We start from the raw sequence: 18,187 nt of genomic DNA, 5'->3' as shown, positions 1-18,187 counted from the left end.
GAGCCCTCACACCTCCATCATCATCTGGGAGCCCTCACACCTCCATCATCTGGTTCCAGAAATCATCAACATTTTGTTCACTTTGCAACTCTTTAAAGAGCAAAAGTAGGAATTTTTGTTCTTTTCAAAGGTATGGTCTCATTTCTTTCTTTTATTAGCCCTTTGAGGTTAGGGATACATAACCACCAGAATGCTGGGTAACTTCTTTAAGGTCATATATGACCTGTGGTGAATTCAAGACTTTTGCTCTTCTCATGACCCTGTGGACTCTTACCTACTTTACAGTTGCAAGTCAAAAGTAGATTGGTAGTCCATGACCCAGTATCTGTCCTCCACCCTTTCCAGTTAAGAGTCTTTCCTCTCATTTTCTGGTTTCACATAAGCACACATGCATGCATATGCACAAATGCGTGCGTGTGCGCGCGCTCGAAGACACACACACACTTTTAAATCTATATTTTAGAGAAAATGTGTAGCATTCGTCTTTCTAAGAAGTTTATGTCTCTCTCTATATAATGATTCCTAGTTCATCCCTTTTCCTGCGAATGCCATGCTTTTGTTTTATTTATGGTTGGAAATCCCACTGTGCACCATTTTTAAAACCCATCCCTGTCCTGGCTGGCCAGGTGGTTCCACTATTCCAAGTGAAGAGTGCAGCAGGAAACACAAGGAGGTGTTTGAGCACAGGCCTAGTGGTGCTGCAGGTGACGTGCTAGCTCTGACTTTGGTACATGAGCTGCCCCTTAGTGCTGCTTGGCTGCACACGCCCACCAGCAGCGTTTAAAGGCCCTCCTTTCCAGCCCTCAGCACTGTCTCTAGTCCCATCAGGATGACATGAAAAAAGGAGGAGAAAGGAAGAGAACCAGGGGCTGGTGGCACTGGGAGGGGGAGGAATTACAGCAAAGTATAAAGATTCCTGTATGAGCATGCCATTATGAGAGCCGTCGATTGGTAAGGGAGAGTGATGGAGATATGTTCTCTTCACATACCTTTCAGGAACCATGTTGTTCTACAAGAAAGTGCGCAGCATGCCACTCGCTTCATAGCGCTGGCGAATGTTGGAAATCCAGAAAAGAAGAAGGTAAAGATTTGAGGGGTTGGTTGGTTACTCGGCCTTGAGAGCTTCCGGCCTCCAGAAGTCCTCCGTAGTCCTGAGTCCCAGCAGCTTCAGTGACTCCTTGTAAAGGTTAGGTTTCCTTGAGTGGTTTGTAGGAGGTCTTAGAGAAAGGCATGGTTCCCTGGGATGTGACAGTATAGGACATGGTCTTCCTTTCCTTCCACATCCATGTGCGTGCCTCTGTTGCTGCACGGACGCTTGCCTCAGGTGAGATACGTACCTCTTTCTAGCAGCTTCAGTGAACTGAAGTAATCAAGTCCTGTCAGAATAGTCAAGCTGGGCATAGTGGTGCGTGCCTTTGATCCCAGCACTCAGGAGGTGGGGACAGGTGGGGACAGGCAGATCTCTGTGAGTTCCAGAGTCTACAGAGTAGTGAGTTCCAGGCCAGCCAAGGTTACATAAAAAAGACCCTGTAGCAACAACAACAAACAAGCAAAACAAGTATGTATGTATATATATATATATATGTATATTAGTACTTCCTTAGCTTTTTGAATTAGTAGTTATACCCGTAATCTAGAAAATAGTGCAGATGGTGAAAGAAAATAAATCAAAAAAATAGGGTGTATTTTTCACTTCCTGGGAATGCTTTGCTAATGCTAAAGGTTGGACTGTTGAGTGAGACAGCTAAGACAGAGGAAGCAGTGAACTGAGGGAATAGGCAGGATCTTCCTCTGTGGCTGATTGCTCCTCTAGAGCACACCAGAGTCAGTGTTCGTGAGATAAGTAAACTCCTGTCCCTTTTCTATATTTTGAGCTTTGAAGTCCATTCATAGCAGGGCTAGACTGTGATGTTTGAAGCTGACCTTTCTCACTGAGCAGAGTTCTGTGATTTCAGTCTCTTGCTCGGTCTCAGAGACACATAAGGAGCTCATTGTAGTCACCGTGTTCACGTGACAAGTACCATCCATCTCAAAACTGTTCTAATCTGCAGCCTTCCCAGCAGTGAATATTTTTCTTTTTCTCTTTTCTATACTCTGACCTGGTATACCAAATGTCGCTACCCCCCCTTCAATTAGACAGAACATAAAAATCTGTCCTTATGACTTCAAGTTCCATTATTTTGTTGAGGTAAAACATGTATTTATGCCATTAGCCCAAGATTTATAAAATACATATGAATTGTTTTCTTGGTTGCTGCTAGTCTTTAAGGAATGGTATCTGCATCTGTGAGAATTGTGTCAGAGAGGGGAGGTTTACCTTTCCAGGTGGATGTTCCTTAAGAAAATAGAATCAGAGTTCCATGGTTCTGTTGACAAAGGTCACATAAACAAAAGACAGGAACAGTTTGTCTTCAAGGCTTACAGAGCAAGTCCCCCTGAGCCTTATAGTAAGGGTTGTCACTGTACCCGTCTCCAAGTGAAGAACGTAGTCTGTCTAAGGGCTGGAGCTTTGATCTTGTCCTCATTACTGTGTGAGCCTCCTTAGCCATTGCAGAGGCTGGCACATCTGCATTTGCTACACCGCTGTATCACTACGACAGGCTTGTGATTTTACTTAATGTCGGAGACTTCCAGTGGAATTGTCATCATGACATGGGTTGATCACAGTGAGACACAAGCCTTTTCCCTGACGTTGCACTCTTGTTTTTTCCCTGGAGTATCTTTATGCCTTCAGTATTGTTCCCATGAAGCTGATGGCTGTAGCAGAACTGGTAAAGCAGCCTCCGGATGTCACTGAGAACCCTTACCGAGAATCGGGGAAACAGACAGCTGCAGGAAAACAGATTCCTGCCCATCAGGTAAGCTCCAGTTGTAGGCTGGCATTCAGGCCAGTTGCTCTCTGCAGGCGTGCCTTTCCTGCTTATAGTTTCATACACTGAACAACTTCAGGTTTTGACTCTTAATGTTTTCCTCTTAGCAAATCATGATAACATTTAGAAGATCCTGCCCACTGGTAGGTGTGCACATCTTTAGTCCCAGGAGAGGCAGGCAGATCTCTGACCTCTTGGCTAGCAGGGTCTACAGAGTAAGTTCCAGAACATCCGGGGCTACACAGAGAAACTCTGTCTCAAGAAAACAAACAAACAAATAAAAAAGATGAAGATGAAGAAGATTTACTTTGAAGAAGCTTGTTAATTGCAGACTTTAGAAATTAATTTTCTCCCCACTAAAGCAAGGCCGGTCGGTCACATTTCCTTGTTAGAGTTCATAGTCTGTTTCCTTGGACTTTTCGGTCCACTCCAAAACCTTTTCCTGCATCCTCTTTTGCCTTTGCCCCGAGTGGCTTGTCTTCTCTCCTCTTCAGTTGAAGTTGGATCAGATTTGCTTTGTTCTGAAATTTCAGGGCTGCTTATGTCATTGGGAGAGAAATGGAATTGGGTTCATACTGCCCCGGCCTAAGGAAATAGTGCTCTATATCTCGTGTTTAACTTATTTTTCAGAAGCTATAGATTTGGTACTGGTTTTGGATAGGTATGCTGAGATGTGGGCCTGGGAGCCCCACAGGTATCAGGGTCGGGGTTTACTTGACTTCCCTTGAATAGGAAGGAAGGGGAGAGGAAGCAGATGTGAGTGACAAGGAAGTTGCCTTCTGCTTGCTGCTCGGTTACTTGTCTGTGGGCTTGCTGAGTAACATCCTCCCCATTGACCCTTCCAGGAAGAGTCAGCCTGTCAATTCTTCTTCGATTTGAATGAGAAGCAGGGAAGGAAACGGTCATCCACAGGCAGGGATAACAAACCTCCTCACGCTAAGCAGCCTCGCAAGCTTCGTAAGTGCTCTGCTCTCCCTGGAGCGCAGTAACTCTCTGGGGGATTGTTTGGAAAGTTGCATTACTAAGAGCATCTTCTGGCAAAGAAAAACTTCACGGAGCCATTAGGAGCAAAGTGAAAATAGAATGGTATAAAAATGGCCTGACTCTGGGCTGAGACTCTTCCTGTAGGGACTAGAGAAAAGCTCTCTGTCTGTGTAAAACATGGTAAGTATAAAACTGATGTGAGTTCATACAGTAATAGCAGACCCAAGCTGAGGAAAAGGACTTCCAGGCTGCTTCGTTGAGATCTTCTTCACCCTGTTGTTTTAAAAAGGAAAATCTGAGCTTAGGAAGGTAGACCCACGGTTTTGTGGCTAGCTGATGTCAGAGCTAGGACTAGAATTGGGGTGCCTAACTGCCCCCCACTCAGGTGAATGTTCTCTCATTGTAGCCTATTGCCAGTTTGTGTGCTGCTTTAGTCACTAGATGATCGATTTGTGGACCACTTACTTGTGGATCGGTTATCAACTCAGGGCTTCAAAGGGAGGTTTAGTTTCATTGACATTGGTGCCAGACTCTGGCAGTCAGAATGAGAAACACAAGTCCAGCCCCTCGTGGCAGTCTTTGCGATTTGCGGTATTGCAGACGAGACAACAGTGAATAACAATGAATTCTCCGTTGAAAGTGTTTGTTGGCATTGTTGTTGGTATGTGTGTGTGCCTGTGTGCGTGCATGCATGCGTGCTGTGGAGTGAGAGGAAGACTTTCTGGAGTGGGTTCTCCTTTACTGTGGGTTTGGGGTATGGAACTCAAGTTGTCAGGCTTGTGTGGCAAGCGCTTTAGCCTGCTAAGCCATCTTTCCAGCCACGAGGAAGATTGTGGAGGGCGGTTATGTCTGCTGTGATTGGATCATATAACACTTGCCTTTCTTTCCTATGAAGCTCAGCCTCCAGGACCTTGTTGGTTTTGCCTCGCCAGCCCTGAAGTGGAGAAGCATCTGGTTGTCAACATTGGCACACATGTGAGTTACTCCCATAGGTGGACAGCAGAGAAGGAAACGCCCGTTAGTTGGTTTTTACTAACTTTCCATGATATATGATCTGTGTATCAAATTTACCCTGCCCCCTCCTTTCCTTTCTTTGTAAGTCAGGGCCTTTCTACATAGCCCTGGCTGTCCTGGACCTCACTAGACTAAGCTGCCCTCCAACTCACAGAGATCCTCCTGTCTCTGTCTTTGCCAAGTGCTGGGATTAAAGGTGTGAACCAACACTCCCATTTTAAGTGTACAGTTCATTGATACTTAGTAAGCTTATAGAATTATGCAACCATCACATAATAGTGGTTTAGATGCCCGATGTGATGATGCATGCTTTCAGTCTCAGTCCTTAGGAGGCAGAGGTTGGTGATCTCTTGAGTTCAAGGCAAGTCTGTCTACAAAGCAACTTCAGGACAACCAGCACCACACAGAGAAAAAAAAAGAAAATATGGAATAGAGGTTTAGAGAATTTCCATCAGTCCAGTAAAATTTCTTAAACACATTTATATTAATTTCAGTATCCATTCTCAGCCTTGGCCACTACTTGCATACTTTGTATCTTTTTAGGTTTGTGGGGTTTTAGACATTTAACTGAAATCATATAATGCAGTGTGTGTGTGTGTATTATTGTATGTATGTGCATGAGGATTGTATTTGGATTGTATGTGTATTGTGTTGTGTTGTGTTGTGTTGTGTTGTGTTGTGTTGTATTGTATTGTATTGTATTGTATGTATGTATGAATGCTGGAGCCTGAGGATTCAGGCCTTGGATCCCTGGGGCTGGAGCTATAGGAAGTTGTGAGCCTCCTGACCTGAGTGCTGGAACTGACTCAGGTCCTCTGCAACAGTAGTGTATGCTTCTGACTGTTCCGCTCTCCCTCCAGCTCTGTTTTAACTTTCTAAGAAATTGTCAAACTGATTTCCAAAATTACTACATTATTTTATGCTCCTGCCAGCAACATGATGAGAGTTTTGCCTTTCCATATTCACGTCCATCTTGCTTAAAGTCTTTTCCTCCCTTCTTGATAGTGCTGGAGCCTGGAGCCAGGGTCTTGTACGTGATGGGCAAGAGCTCTGCCATTGAGTCACACCCACAGCCATTGCCTGCCTCTCTGATGATAGGCGATAGTCTTATGGAGTCAGTTTCATAAGCACTCCTTCTCTGTCTCCCTCCATAGGATAAATCTTCGGTATATGTCTTAGATTCATTATGTTTCATGAAATATTGAGTTGGTTCTTTTAATTTCTCAGTGTTTTAAATATTCCTCAGTTTTCCCTGTTTTAAATAGTAAAAAGAAATGGGAGTCATGCATAGTATATGTATACTAGATTTAAAATGTTGATATTGTTAGTGCAGTCTTGTGACTTATGCCTGTAGTCTCAGCACTCAGGAAGCGGAGGCAGGAGGATTGTCACAAATTTAAGGTCAGCTTGGATTACCTAAAGAATTCTAGGCTAGGCTTGGGTTCAGAATGAGGCTTTTTCTTTAAAAACAAACAAAAAAGCAAACAAACACAAACTAAAAGTACCCCTAGGAACTGAAATTCATTAAGCATAAGAAAAATTAAAGTGATAAAATTCAGTTTGCCAGTCAAGGATTGTACTCATGAGGGTTCTCTGGAGTGACATTATAGAGTAAGTCTCTCTATATGTAGACTGGGGATTGATTACAATTACTTACAGGCTGCTGTCCATCTAGTTCAACAGTAATTGTCCTCCTATGGCAGATCAAAGTAGCTAGTCATTGTTTAGTCCATGAGGCTGGACATCTTAGCTGGCCTTCCGTATAACTTTGGAATCCCAAAGAAGTAGACTTTAATGCTAGTAAAGGAATAGACTTGTTATCAATGTGGAAGCAAACAAAGAGCCAAAGCTTCTTTCTTCCATGTTCTTATACAGGCTTTTAACAGAAGGAAGGTATGGCACAGGTGGGGTTTCCCAATTCAAAGAGTAGAAGTAGATCATTCTACTTCAGGTTAATCTGAAATCCTTTCAGATGGCAAACACCGTGTGTCTCAGGAAGTCATTCAGCTTTATACTTTTTCTAAGAGGGCTCTATAAAGTTAAGTCTTTTTCTTTTACTTGTGGTGAAGCTGCTGATCACCAGAGTTGCAGTTACACTCTACCCCGCCATGACTAAACTGGATGTTCTCGAAGGCCAGCTTACTGTGTAACACTTCTGCACACTGGTAGTGTTCATCTGGTTTTCATTGATTTCTTCTAATTTTGGTTTCTAAAGGTGACTTTCCTCTTGATCCTAACAATCTGAGAGTTCCTTTTTTGTGGCCTCCTGTAGACCAACTAGAGTCTCACTTGATTTTCACTTCCTTTCAAATTGAAGAGGCCTACACGTACCTATTTATGTTTTGCATCTTAATTATAGGCACCTGTCCAGGAGGTGGTGTTCTGGAGTCAAGGCCTGCGACACACACAGTTGCCTTGTAAGGCCGTGGATGAACTCTGAGAGCAAGCTTGACAGGCTTTTACTTTTGTGGTGTGTTCTTTTTAGATCAGCTTTGGCTCCCCTGACTGGATTACCTTTTCCAGTCTTCTCTCAGACACGGCCTGTAGTGAGTAAGGCTGTGAGCTGCCTTTTTTTTGGGACAAATAAGAGTTTCAAGAGCCCATGGGAGAGGAGGAGGGGTTGGAGCAGATGGCTTGGCCTCATGCTCCTCTAGGCTTTGGGGAGAAAAGTTCTTCCTTTGCTTCCCACAGTTTATTCTCCAGGAGATGGGCCTGGGAATGATGAAGGAAACTGTTCCTCTGTCTGAGACCAGTAAAAGGTGTCTTGAGGCATGCTTTTGACTGAGCTCCCAAGTGAAAAGTAGAAGGCCTTGAGCATTTTCTCCTAGGCTAGTGCCTGCCTAGTAGTCAAATCTATGTTGCCCTGCACTGTAGTTTTTCTGGGCTTCTGAGTCTCTAGCAAAGGGCTTCCAGTCTCTTCTTGTGGCCATTCCTCTTGCTTTTCCTTTATCACATTTTCCTTGGGGCTTTCTAGGTTTCCAGAGTATCATTTTAAAACAAATGCAATAAAAATGGATATTAATAAAAACTTTTAATGCCTCTTAGGATTTGGGGAGGATGTTGTTTGGTTATTGGTGATGAGGCTCTTCTTCTGTTTCCTAGGCTAGCCTTAAATTTGAGATCCCTCTGTTTTAGTTTCCAGAGTAGGTAGAACTGCAAGTGTTTGTCACCGTGTCCTGGTCCTCCAGGTTGTGGTGAACTTAAATCCTGCGGGAAATGAGCTGTGGATATGTTTAGTTCTCTGTCAGTAGATCAAGGAGGAGCATGCTTTGGTTTATAGCAAGTGTATATGTTACGACTGAACTTTCTCATTCAGTCTTAGCTGTGGGACCACCACACTGAAAGTGTAGTTTTGTATATGTCCCTGTGTATTTGCCTGTGTTGATATTCCTTGGCCCTTTGCCTGCTCAGTCAGAGCATCTTCCTGTCACACAATGACTGTTAGAGCAGCACCTTGTGTCTGGATGGCTTTGTTTCTGTTTTACTGTTACTGGTTTAGCCAGGGCTGAGGCTGGACTGTCATCCTCTACCTGCTGAGTGCTGGGGTGAGGGTGTGAACCTCCTCACTGCTGAGTGCTGGGGTGAGAGTGTGAACACCTCACTGCTGAGTGCTGGGATGAGAATGTGAACCTCCTCACTGCTGAGTGCTGGGATGAGAGTGTGAACACCTCACTGCTGAGTGCTGAGGTGAGGTGAAGTGAGAGTGTGAGCCTCCTCACCTGATATACAGGGTTTTTTTTTTTTAATTTTGTGTGCATGCTTATATGTGTGTTGCTATTAAAAACTGATATCATTGTTGGAAAACAGAGTTCTCTGCCTCTTTGTATGTCTGAGTTTGAGGCTTTTCTTTCCATTTTATTGGATTGTGTTCCTCCTTCCTTTTCCTTTGTGGAATTTAGTTAGCACCTCATAACTGTAGGAAGACTCTTGCTGAACATGTTACCATAGCCTTTTTTGTGAGCCCAAAGAGTATATTGGGAATAGAGATGTGGGGTTGGATAGCCTGGAAGAGGAAGGAAGAACTCATTTTGAAATAAGAACTATTATCTTTTTGTGGTTGAAGGGAAAGTGATAGTAGCTGAAAATTGCTTTAAAGTTTAGATCGTAGGAGCGATACTTTAAATAGTGTTTTTGAACTCTCGCATTTAAAACCAGACCCTTCTTGTATGCCTTCAGTTCATTTGCTATTTTCATGGAAGTTTGTTAAAACTGATCCTGTTCCTTAGAAGACACTTAAAAATGCTGTTCTAGCCCTTAAAATCAAATCATGTATGTATGTATGTATGTATGTATGTATGTATGTATGTATTAGTTAAGTATTTGGGTTTGTCAGTGCACCATGTGTATGTCTTTTGCCTGCAGAGATCAGATAGGGCACTGGATTCCCTTAAACAGGCATTACAGATGGTTCCGAGCCACCATGGGGATGGTAGGAGTTGCATCTGGGTCCTTTGGAAGAATAGCCAGTGCTTTTAGCCACTGAGCCATCATCTTCCCAGCTCTTGTTCTAACGTTTAAAATCCAATCTTTTAAAACTTAGTTTCTATTAAGAATATCTTAGGTCATGCATGGTGGGTCATGTCTTTAATCCCAACACTCAGGAGGCAGAGACATGCAGTTAGATCTCTTTGAGTTTGAGGCCAGCTTCGTCTATAACACAAGTTTTAGGACAGCCAGGGTTGTTATGTTACATGGAGAAACCCCATCTCCAAGAAAAAAAAAAAAAAGGAAAAAAAAAGCAAGCAAGCCATCAAACAAACTAAAACAACAACAAAACAAACAAGAATATCTTGGATTGGGTGTATTGGTTCAGGGCTGTAGTCTCAGAGCTTGGATGCTGAGCCGAGAGCATTGAATTTGAGACTGCCCTGTACAAAATAGCAAGATCCTGTCCTGCTGTCCTGGGTGGAAGGGGGCAACATCATGAGCATTTTCTATTGTACTCAGGCTCACTGTGTGTCCAGAGTTTTCTCTCCGGATGATCATACACACAGGCTTGCTATCTTGCTTCTGTGATTCTTCTACAGTGCTACCTTGCCCTGGCCAAAGGAGGCTTATCTGATGACCATGTCCTCATTCTGCCTATTGGACACTACCAGTCAGTTGTGGAGCTTTCAGCAGAGGTGGTGGAAGAAGTGGAGAAGTATAAGGCTACTCTGAAACGCTTCTTTAAGAGTCGAGGGAAGCGTTGTGTTCTATTTGAAAGAAATTATAGGAGCCATCACCTCCAGCTTCAGGTACGTGTTCTCTGCCTGGGAACTTGGAAATCACCTTGGGGGATCTTGAGATTGATAAATGTAAGTAATGATGACTTTTTAGTTTTTAATTTTAATTTAACACTTAGAGCATTTAATATTATTTTCATGATAATATTTGAATAGTCGTCATTTAGAGGGCTGGGAATATCTGCTGATAATCCCAGAGAAGTTTATGCTGGAGGTAACTGAACAGCAGGATGGTGTGTGCCCTGTACAGAAAGAGTGAGTAGTTAAGAAAGTTCCACGGAACATGAATACATGGACTTGCTGGTAAGAGGTGGCTGGTTCATGTGGAAGCCCAGCATGAATAAAGGCTTAAAGGTAGGAAATGTGTGTTTCTAGCATAGGGCTAGCACTTTGGAAGTGGAGTGATTTGTGTCTTGGGTGGTAGTGTCTTCCTAGCGCATTTGTTAAGTGTTCAAATGGGCCTGACTCTACCACATACATTATGGAGGAGCTGGCAAAGGCTTAGAGACAAAGAGGTCTCTTTGAGCGTTTCCTAATATCAGATGGGCTCCCATATGTGCCAGCTCTCGTAAGTTTAAGTCCTACAGCCAATCCAGTGGAGACTGTTTGGCCTGAGGAGAAGCTATGCTGAGGGGTGTTGCTCCACCCCAGTGATGGCTTTGCTACTTCCTCAAGACTTTAAAGACTCAACTTCTTTGGAACCAATACAAAGAATTTCTTCTATTCCTCCCACACCAACCCAGGTCATTCCTGTGCCCCTCAGCTGCTGTGTTACAGATGACATTAAAGACGCCTTCATTACCCAGGCACAGGAGCAGCAGATAGAGCTGTTGGAAATTCCAGAACACTCAGACATCAAACAGGTGAATCAGGAAGGGGTGGTAATATTTTGGGAGGAATTAAGATCTGGTTCTTGACGTGTTGAGCCAGAGGAACTAAACAGTGGGCTGTTTGGTACTAGAACACAGGATATTGGTAAGACTAGAGGGGAAGCTGTCATCATAGCAATGTCTTGATGCTTTCCTAGAAAGTAAAGAATTAGACTTTTCCTGGAGCTGGGAAGATGGCTCTGAGGACTTGAGTGTGATCCCAGCAGCCATGTAAAGGTCACTTGCTGGGGCATGTGCCTGTGAGCCACGTGCTGAGGAGGTAGAGACAAAAGCATCTCTGCCTAATTGAAAAGCTGCAGGCTCAGTGAGAGAGACCCTGCCTCAAAACATGAGGTGGCAAGAACTGAAAAAGTCACCCAGAGTCATCCTGTGCCTTCCACAGGCACATGAACACACCTGTACATGTAATCCCACACATGGGAATAGGTACACATATGTAAACACATACAGATTAAACAAACAAAGTAGATACTTCCTAAGATGGGATCTTAGAAGGATGGGTACCACTGGGAGTATATTGGTATTTTAAACCAGTTCCTGTGGTGTGTTGCATTTTTAAAAACTTTCTTATTTGTCCTTATACATTTCTGTTTACTTCAGATTGCACAGCCGGGAGCAGCATATTTTTATGTTGAGCTCGACACTGGAGAAAAGCTTTTTCACAGAATTAAAAAGAATTTTCCTTTGCAATTTGGAAGGTTTGTATGCTTTCGCTATATTTAGTGTGTTTCATTTAACCTGTTATAAACGTGGTGACAGGCTGCATGGACAGTCAGTGAAAACCAAGTAGGGAAGCTTAGAATCTTAGTGCAGATCACTGCTACAGCGTTGGGCTGGAGAATTGGAAGTACCATGAACATATCTTGAGGAACATTAGTCTTTAGAAACTTAGAGCAGGAAGGAAGGACTCATTTCTACCAAATGCAAGTCTCTGTGAAAGGCTGAGAGTGAACATAAGGGAGACTGAGTGGGAAAAGCACCGTGAGAGTGCTCATGGTGGAATACAGTGTGGCCACTGAGCATGTGCTGGGTCAGACACTGGCAAGAGCTTCCCAGGCATTGCTCCATTCAACCTTCCAGTTGTATGGTTTATATCCTGTCACCCCAGTAGAACTTCATCCAGACATGAAAACACACTGTAAAGCTGCACTAATCCAATAACCCCAAGCTACACGTGCTGTTAGATACTTGAAAATGAGACTGAGGGGCAGTGAAGTGAGGTGGCTTGCTGCCACACCTGGTGACAGACTTTGATTCTTGGGACCTACATGGTAGGGGATAACTGATGCCTAACCATGCGTTCTCTAGCCACAGGTGTATGGCATGTATGAACCCACATATAAATAAATAGATACAGTAAAAAAAAAAAATTAAAGAAAAAAATGAAAGTGAGCTTAAATTTAAATAGCCACACTTGGCTAGTGGCTATTCTACTAGATATTGTACCTTAAGGTAAGTTAAGGAGCATGCCCATGGTCACAGAGTTGAAGGTTCAAACTTTAGTGTGGTGAGTACCAAGATGGAGGTCTTCAACCTTGTTATTCTGTATCATTCTGAAAGCCCGAGTGGAGGGAAGCAGAAAATGCACACAGTGTGTTGTCTGATGCTGATCTCTGATTCGCAGCTGTTTTCTGACAACTCCCAATGGTTTACACTGGGCTTTGAATGAGCCTTCAGCCAATCCTAGACTAATTTGGAAAGCCTTCAAGAGATTGCCCCATTGGATAAGTCCAACAAATACAGTTTTTAAAAAATAAATAATTGATAAATGAGAATAAATATCTGTTCTTGTTATTATCTTTTCTTAATCTTATTGCCTTAGCAACAGATGTAAATCTGCACAGTGAGGACATAGGCAGGCAATGCCAATGTACACAGCCATGTACGGTTCACATCTTTTTGTGATTATGGTAGTGGTTTACACTTCAGCACTGAAAAATTTCAGAATATTAATGTACAATTGATACGTTTTATACTTAATAGAGAAAATGGTTGTGTCTTCATTTTATATATGAAGAAACAAGGCTCACGGTTTGCTAGGCAAACCCAAGTTTGAGCTTAGGTCCTTTAACTCCTAGAGGACTACTGTGATTCATTTCTTCCTTTTCTATTTATTATACCTTCAAAGTTGAAGTGAACAAAATAGAATTGTTTCTAATATATTAAAGTAAAAATATAGAACTTAGAGCTGCTTGTATATGTATCTATATAAGTTGTTTTCTTCACATTGAACTTCTCTCGTAAAGAGAGAATACATAAAAATGAGGGGACTAGGAGGACAGGTAGAAGAACTTTAAGTCAGAATGGTATAACATACGACTCCGGACCATGCCCTCAGCAAACTCAGTCTACTCGGTATATGAAAATGATAGTTTCAGGCAAGATAGACTCGCAGCTGGGCATGTGCTTTGATTATATAGTTTCTGTGCAAAATCCTCTAAGGAAGGTGATCTTGTAAGTGAGGAAATCAAGGCTAAGAGATAAAGTAATATTCAAGTCATAGACATGAAGTACCAGAGCATGGACTGAACTCTGTTTCTGACTTTTCTGACACCAGGGGCTGTCCTCTAGTCTGTATGTGGTGTTTCTTCCCTAAGCATTAATATTGTGGTTCCAAGTTGTTCTAGGAAAGGAGAAACAGATGGGGCGCGAGAGTACACGTCCTATGGCAATGATTTCAATAGACAGGATGGCAGAGGTGTAGTCAGGGTACGATAGGAGACCAGTGTGAGCTGTAAGCAATCTGCATACTCTCTAGTGACACTGAGGAGAGCTGGTGGCTGGAGAGGAACACAGGAAGGGTGGTTTTCAGTTACTACTCCCATTTTCTCTTCTTTGTACTCTTCTGCAGGGAGGTCCTGGCCAGTGAAGCTATTCTCAACATTCCTGAGAAGGCTGACTGGAGGCAGTGTCAAACCAGTAAGGAGGAGGAGGAGGCCCTGGCCCGCCGCTTTCGGAAAGACTTTGAACCCTTTGATTTCACTTTGGATGACTAGCCAGAGGGAAGGGCACACTACAGTTCACATTGATGGCACAGGAGATTGTTCCAGCCTGTTCTTAAAGTGAAACTACGGTCTCCCATGGGTGCTGCCTCCCTGCCTCTTTTCAGTATATTCCCGTGGACCTGCCTGCACAGGAGGCCTCTGATTGACCCTTTTTAAGGAAGTCATTCTGAGATGCAATGATATGTTAAAAGAACATCTGCTGGGTGTTTCTTAGAACAGCTCTGTTTCTCCACATCCTCACAGACTTTTAAACCTTTCAGATTGGGGATGGTAGCTCATGCCTCTAATCTCAGAAACTGAGGAGTTATGGCAGGAGGATTGCTATGAATTCAAGACTAGTCTGGACCACACAGTGAGTTTCAGGGCAGTCTGGGCTATGGCATGAGACCCATCTCAACTCCCCATCCTTGCCCTTACCCTCCAAAAATGTAAAAAATAATATCCCCCAAATCTTGTAAATAATAAAAAGGGAATGCTTTTCTAAGGTTGACAAATGTCTTCTGTTGCTTATGGACACTGAAATGATATTATGTGCGTGTGATAGAGACCAGAGTTTTATCCCCAGCACTTATCCCAGAGTAAGGCAGCCTGGCCTTTGCTATTGCTTTTTTTTTTTTTTTAAAACTTTATTTATTTATTATAAGTACACTGTAGCTATCTTCAGACACCCCACAAGAGGGCATCAGATCTCATTGCAGATGGTTGTGAGCCACCATGTGGTTGCTGGGATTTGAACTCATGACCTCTGGAAGAGTAGTCAGTGCTCTTAACCACTGAGCCATCTCACCAGCCCTTGCTATTGCTTTCTTACAGCATCTTCTTCACATCAAAGAGTCCATCTGTCGTTCAGATATTTAACTCTGGTATGCGAGGACATGTTCTAAGTTCCAGGAGTATAGCTAGTGAGTCCCCCAGTGTGCTGCCCATTCTTACAGAGTCTAGAGTCTAATTTTCAAAGGAAATGGCAGATTGAGGACATAAGATGATTTTACTTTGAATGTGTTGTTTTAGATGTTTAAAATAGATGTGTCCAGATCGCCATCAGATGCTTCTCAGACTCATGCAGACCAGGATTGGTGACAGGGCTTTGAATGCATTTCCCATGTTCCATGAGTGTAAGATTCCTGCGTTATCTTACAGATGTATCCAGAGTGCAGGTAGATAATTCTCAAACTCATGCAGATCTAGGTTGGTGACTAGGCTTTAGGAATTACCAGGGTGTAGACCAGAGTGAACTTACAAAATAAGAAGAGCAAACACTGTAACCAAGAACTTTTCCTCCTGGCTTCTTTGCTTCCCAAAGTAAGGACTCTGAGATTTAATATTTCATTAATAAATTCCTAGGCCAAAAGCTTTGGCTTGTTCTCTAGCTAGCTCATAACTTAAGCCCCCGCTTATCCTATGTCCTGCCAAGTAGTTGCTCCCCTCTGCTTCAGCTCCAGGGCCAATCTTTCCCACCTGACTGTTTCCCAGAATTCTCTGATTCATTTGCACCTCCTCCTGGCTCCCCCAGCCCCCAGTGCCCTTTTCTCTCTCTGCTTGATGTCCTACCTTCTAGTCCTGCCTCAGCTCATTGGCCATAGGCTTTTTATTGACAGGTGATGTTGCCATACACTGCACAAAAGATTCTCTCTTTGCAAACACAGTCAGTCCCACCCTAAAGATGACTATGATTTAAGGAAACTGCTCCAGTGAGCAACACAGAGAAGCAGCAGTGTGGTCACAGGAAAATGCTCCTTACCGTAAGCCATAGAGAGGAATTGGTCCTTGTTGGGCGCTTCTGGCATAGACTTAGTTCACTTAGTTCTCATAAAAATCTCTTGACCTTCATTTTGTTTCTGAACAACAACAAAAAACTAAAACAGTCTTGGAAACCTGAAGATTGTGGAGCCTGACATAAACCACTTAATAATTAAAAAAAAAAAATTGGTTAACCCAGTCAACATTATCTTGGCTGGAGTTTTCAGCATCTCTCTTGGAAACTACATCCCACCTGTGGAAACGCGAACACCTCTCACTCCTAGCTCTTGTCATACACAGCAAATGAGGTTTCATACTGTTACATGGCAGTCTCTTCTGCTCGAGAGAGGTTCCCTCAGAGGCTGTTTCTACTAACTTCAAGTCCGATATTCCAATTCCATGGAAGATATGAAAATAATAGAAACCAGCTTATCGAATACCACTCACCGTTAGTGACCCACAACATCGAACTGCATGCTGACATTGAGGATTTGATTTTATGCTGAGTTTTACACGTTTAAGTTATTTACATCCCTAGCTTCAGCCTGGTGGGGCACTACAAGCCTGTAATCCCAGTCTTGGGAAAGATGGAGGAATAACAAGTTCTAGACCAGGCTGTACTGTATTGAGGTACAGTCTCAGAACAAGACACCTAGAGTCCATGAAGCGGATAACCCACTCAAATGGCTAGGCGGGGTGACTTTCCCTGTGCACCCCATCTCTCAGAACCACTGTGTTGGCAAGTCTGAAAGAGCAAGGTTGATAAACTATAAGGTCGGTAGGGAAACTCACAGTCTGGAAGAAGAGTTTTCCCTCTGGAATAACGTCACATCTTTAGGTGGTTTGGGATTATAGGAGACCTTCTGACTTAGAAGGCTAATGAATCAACGGGGCGGTTAGCGCAGTTTTCTTTCATACTTAGTGGTGGCCTTAACCAGTGCGACCGGCGAGTGTGGTAGGATTCCAGGGCCAGAGGGCAGGGCTCTCAAAAAGATGAAATGTGTGTACGAGGTAGGGACAATGCGAAGTTTAGGGTTTGGAGAGAGATCTATTTTTAAATAAAAACACGTCGTATGAAACCCTCAAAGAACTAATTAAAATATCTATATAAACAAAAACAAAATAAATAAGAACCACACGCACGACGATCCTCACAGACTGGAAGTTGCCCGGGGCTCTTAAAACATCACAGGGCAACCTGCTCGTGCCCAGCCTATTCGTCAGCACCAATCCCAGGGTGACTCGAGGAGCTTGGGGCGGGACTTTCCCTGGAAGAGAGCGGAAGTGACGCAGTCTCGCGAGAAGAAGGACTCCCAAGCCTCGGAGCCCGGAACCGGCCCTGGACCGGTGGCAGTGCCTGAGGCGGCTGGCGCTCCCGCTCCATGGAGCGGCCCCCGGGGCTGCGGCCAGGCGCGGGCGGCCCCTGGGAGATGCGGGAGCGGCTTGGCACCGGCGGCTTCGGGAACGTCAGTCTGTACCAGCACCGGGTGAGGCGGGGGGTCGGGAGCAGTGGCGCCGGGTCTGTTTGGGCGTCCCTGGAACACGGGCTGTCAGTCAAAGTGGGAGGGGTGGTCGTCGAGACCCTGAGCCGGGCTGGGGCTGGGTCGGTGAGCGAGTGCGGGTGAGCCTGTGCCGGTGAGCCTGGGTGGCCGTGTTCCAGGTGTGTCTGCCTTCCCTGGGCAGTGGGTGACAGGGAGCTGGTGCAGCCGTGTTTGATGATGATGAGCCTGTACGAAAGTGCGTCTGTGTTGTGTATGTGTGTTGTGTCTGTCTCCGTGTGCCTGCTCACACTCCCTCGGGAGCGGTGTGATCCACTGGAGACTGGAGTAGACGAGGAATCTTCCTGGTGTTGAGAATTGAATCTTTGGAAACATTGACAGACTTTGGAATTGGAGCGTTTCAGGTAAAGACCAGGGTAAGGTAAGTAAGATGACGAAGATCCTCCGTGCTTCAGAGGAAAGGAACTAGACGGAAGGATGAGGGGTTTGTTCTGCAGAAGACAACTAACGTCAGGCTCAGGAAGTTTGTTTTGATTTATTATCGAAAAACATGTAACCGCTGCAAAAGCAGTTAGTTGTACCTTTAAAAGATTTTCAAGCTTTACTTACTTTAATGTGTTGTTGTTGTTATAAATGGAACACCACAGGACCCTGCACATGCTAGGCAAATGGTCTACTATTGGGTTACATCCTCAGCCCTAGTTATTCATGTTCGAGTCATGGGTCTTTTGATTAGTCAGTAAAAAATTATGCATCTTTTCTCCAGAAAAATAATATCAATACAAACCAGTGCATTATTATTGAGGGCTTTGCTTTCCTGAAGGATGTAAGGACTAGATCTTGAACACTATTCATTGCAGTATAGGATTTGTTGATTGTAAAGTATTTAGAAGACTATACATACGTCCTGGGTCTGTTTGAGAGTTAAGTCAGGTGGTACTAGAGATTTTAGTAAGTACC

At 43.8% G+C, this 18,187-nt stretch overlaps 2 protein-coding genes and 1 non-coding gene across 5 annotated transcripts in view; all 3 read left to right on the top strand.

Moving 5' to 3' along the window:
* Positions 1 to 14,478, top strand: part of Cwf19l1 (CWF19 like cell cycle control factor 1) — a 24,876-nt gene extending 10,398 nt beyond the window's left edge. Inside the window, exons 1-9 of one of the 2 annotated variants that reach the window (XM_028775528.1) lie at positions 41 to 130; positions 997 to 1,081; positions 2,718 to 2,858; positions 3,716 to 3,827; positions 4,750 to 4,829; positions 9,896 to 10,105; positions 10,837 to 10,956; positions 11,584 to 11,681; positions 13,835 to 14,478. In XM_028775528.1, the coding sequence (XP_028631361.1) occupies positions 2,745 to 2,858; positions 3,716 to 3,827; positions 4,750 to 4,829; positions 9,896 to 10,105; positions 10,837 to 10,956; positions 11,584 to 11,681; positions 13,835 to 13,979 (879 nt within the window). In that variant the 5' untranslated portion in view covers positions 41 to 130; positions 997 to 1,081; positions 2,718 to 2,744 and the 3' untranslated portion in view covers positions 13,980 to 14,478. Of the gene's footprint in view, positions 1 to 40; positions 131 to 996; positions 1,082 to 2,717; positions 2,859 to 3,715; positions 3,828 to 4,749; positions 4,830 to 9,895; positions 10,106 to 10,836; positions 10,957 to 11,583; positions 11,682 to 13,834 lie in introns of those variants that run through there. The other variant, XM_028775525.1, reaches the window with a different exon arrangement.
* Positions 10,507 to 10,651, top strand: LOC114628716. Its single transcript, XR_003712523.1, has one exon. It is a non-coding gene; the product is annotated as a small nucleolar RNA SNORA12 (small nucleolar RNA).
* Positions 14,479 to 17,033: 2,555 nt separating the features above from the next.
* Positions 17,034 to 18,187, top strand: part of Chuk (component of inhibitor of nuclear factor kappa B kinase complex) — a 36,767-nt gene continuing 35,613 nt past the window's right edge. Inside the window, exon 1 of one of the 2 annotated variants that reach the window (XM_028773707.1) lies at positions 17,034 to 17,215. In XM_028773707.1, coding sequence (XP_028629540.1) covers positions 17,111 to 17,215 — 105 coding nt within the window. In that variant the 5' untranslated portion in view covers positions 17,034 to 17,110. The remainder of the gene's footprint in view (positions 17,216 to 18,187) is intronic. The other variant, XM_028773701.1, reaches the window with a different exon arrangement.

Source organism: Grammomys surdaster, unplaced genomic scaffold (genome assembly GCF_004785775.1).
Source record: "Grammomys surdaster isolate TR1022 unplaced genomic scaffold, NIH_TR_1.0 66, whole genome shotgun sequence".
Taxonomy (NCBI): Eukaryota; Metazoa; Chordata; class Mammalia; order Rodentia; family Muridae; genus Grammomys; species Grammomys surdaster.
Note: the sequence above shows the minus strand (reverse complement) of the source record. Positions and strands in the feature narration are given on the sequence as shown.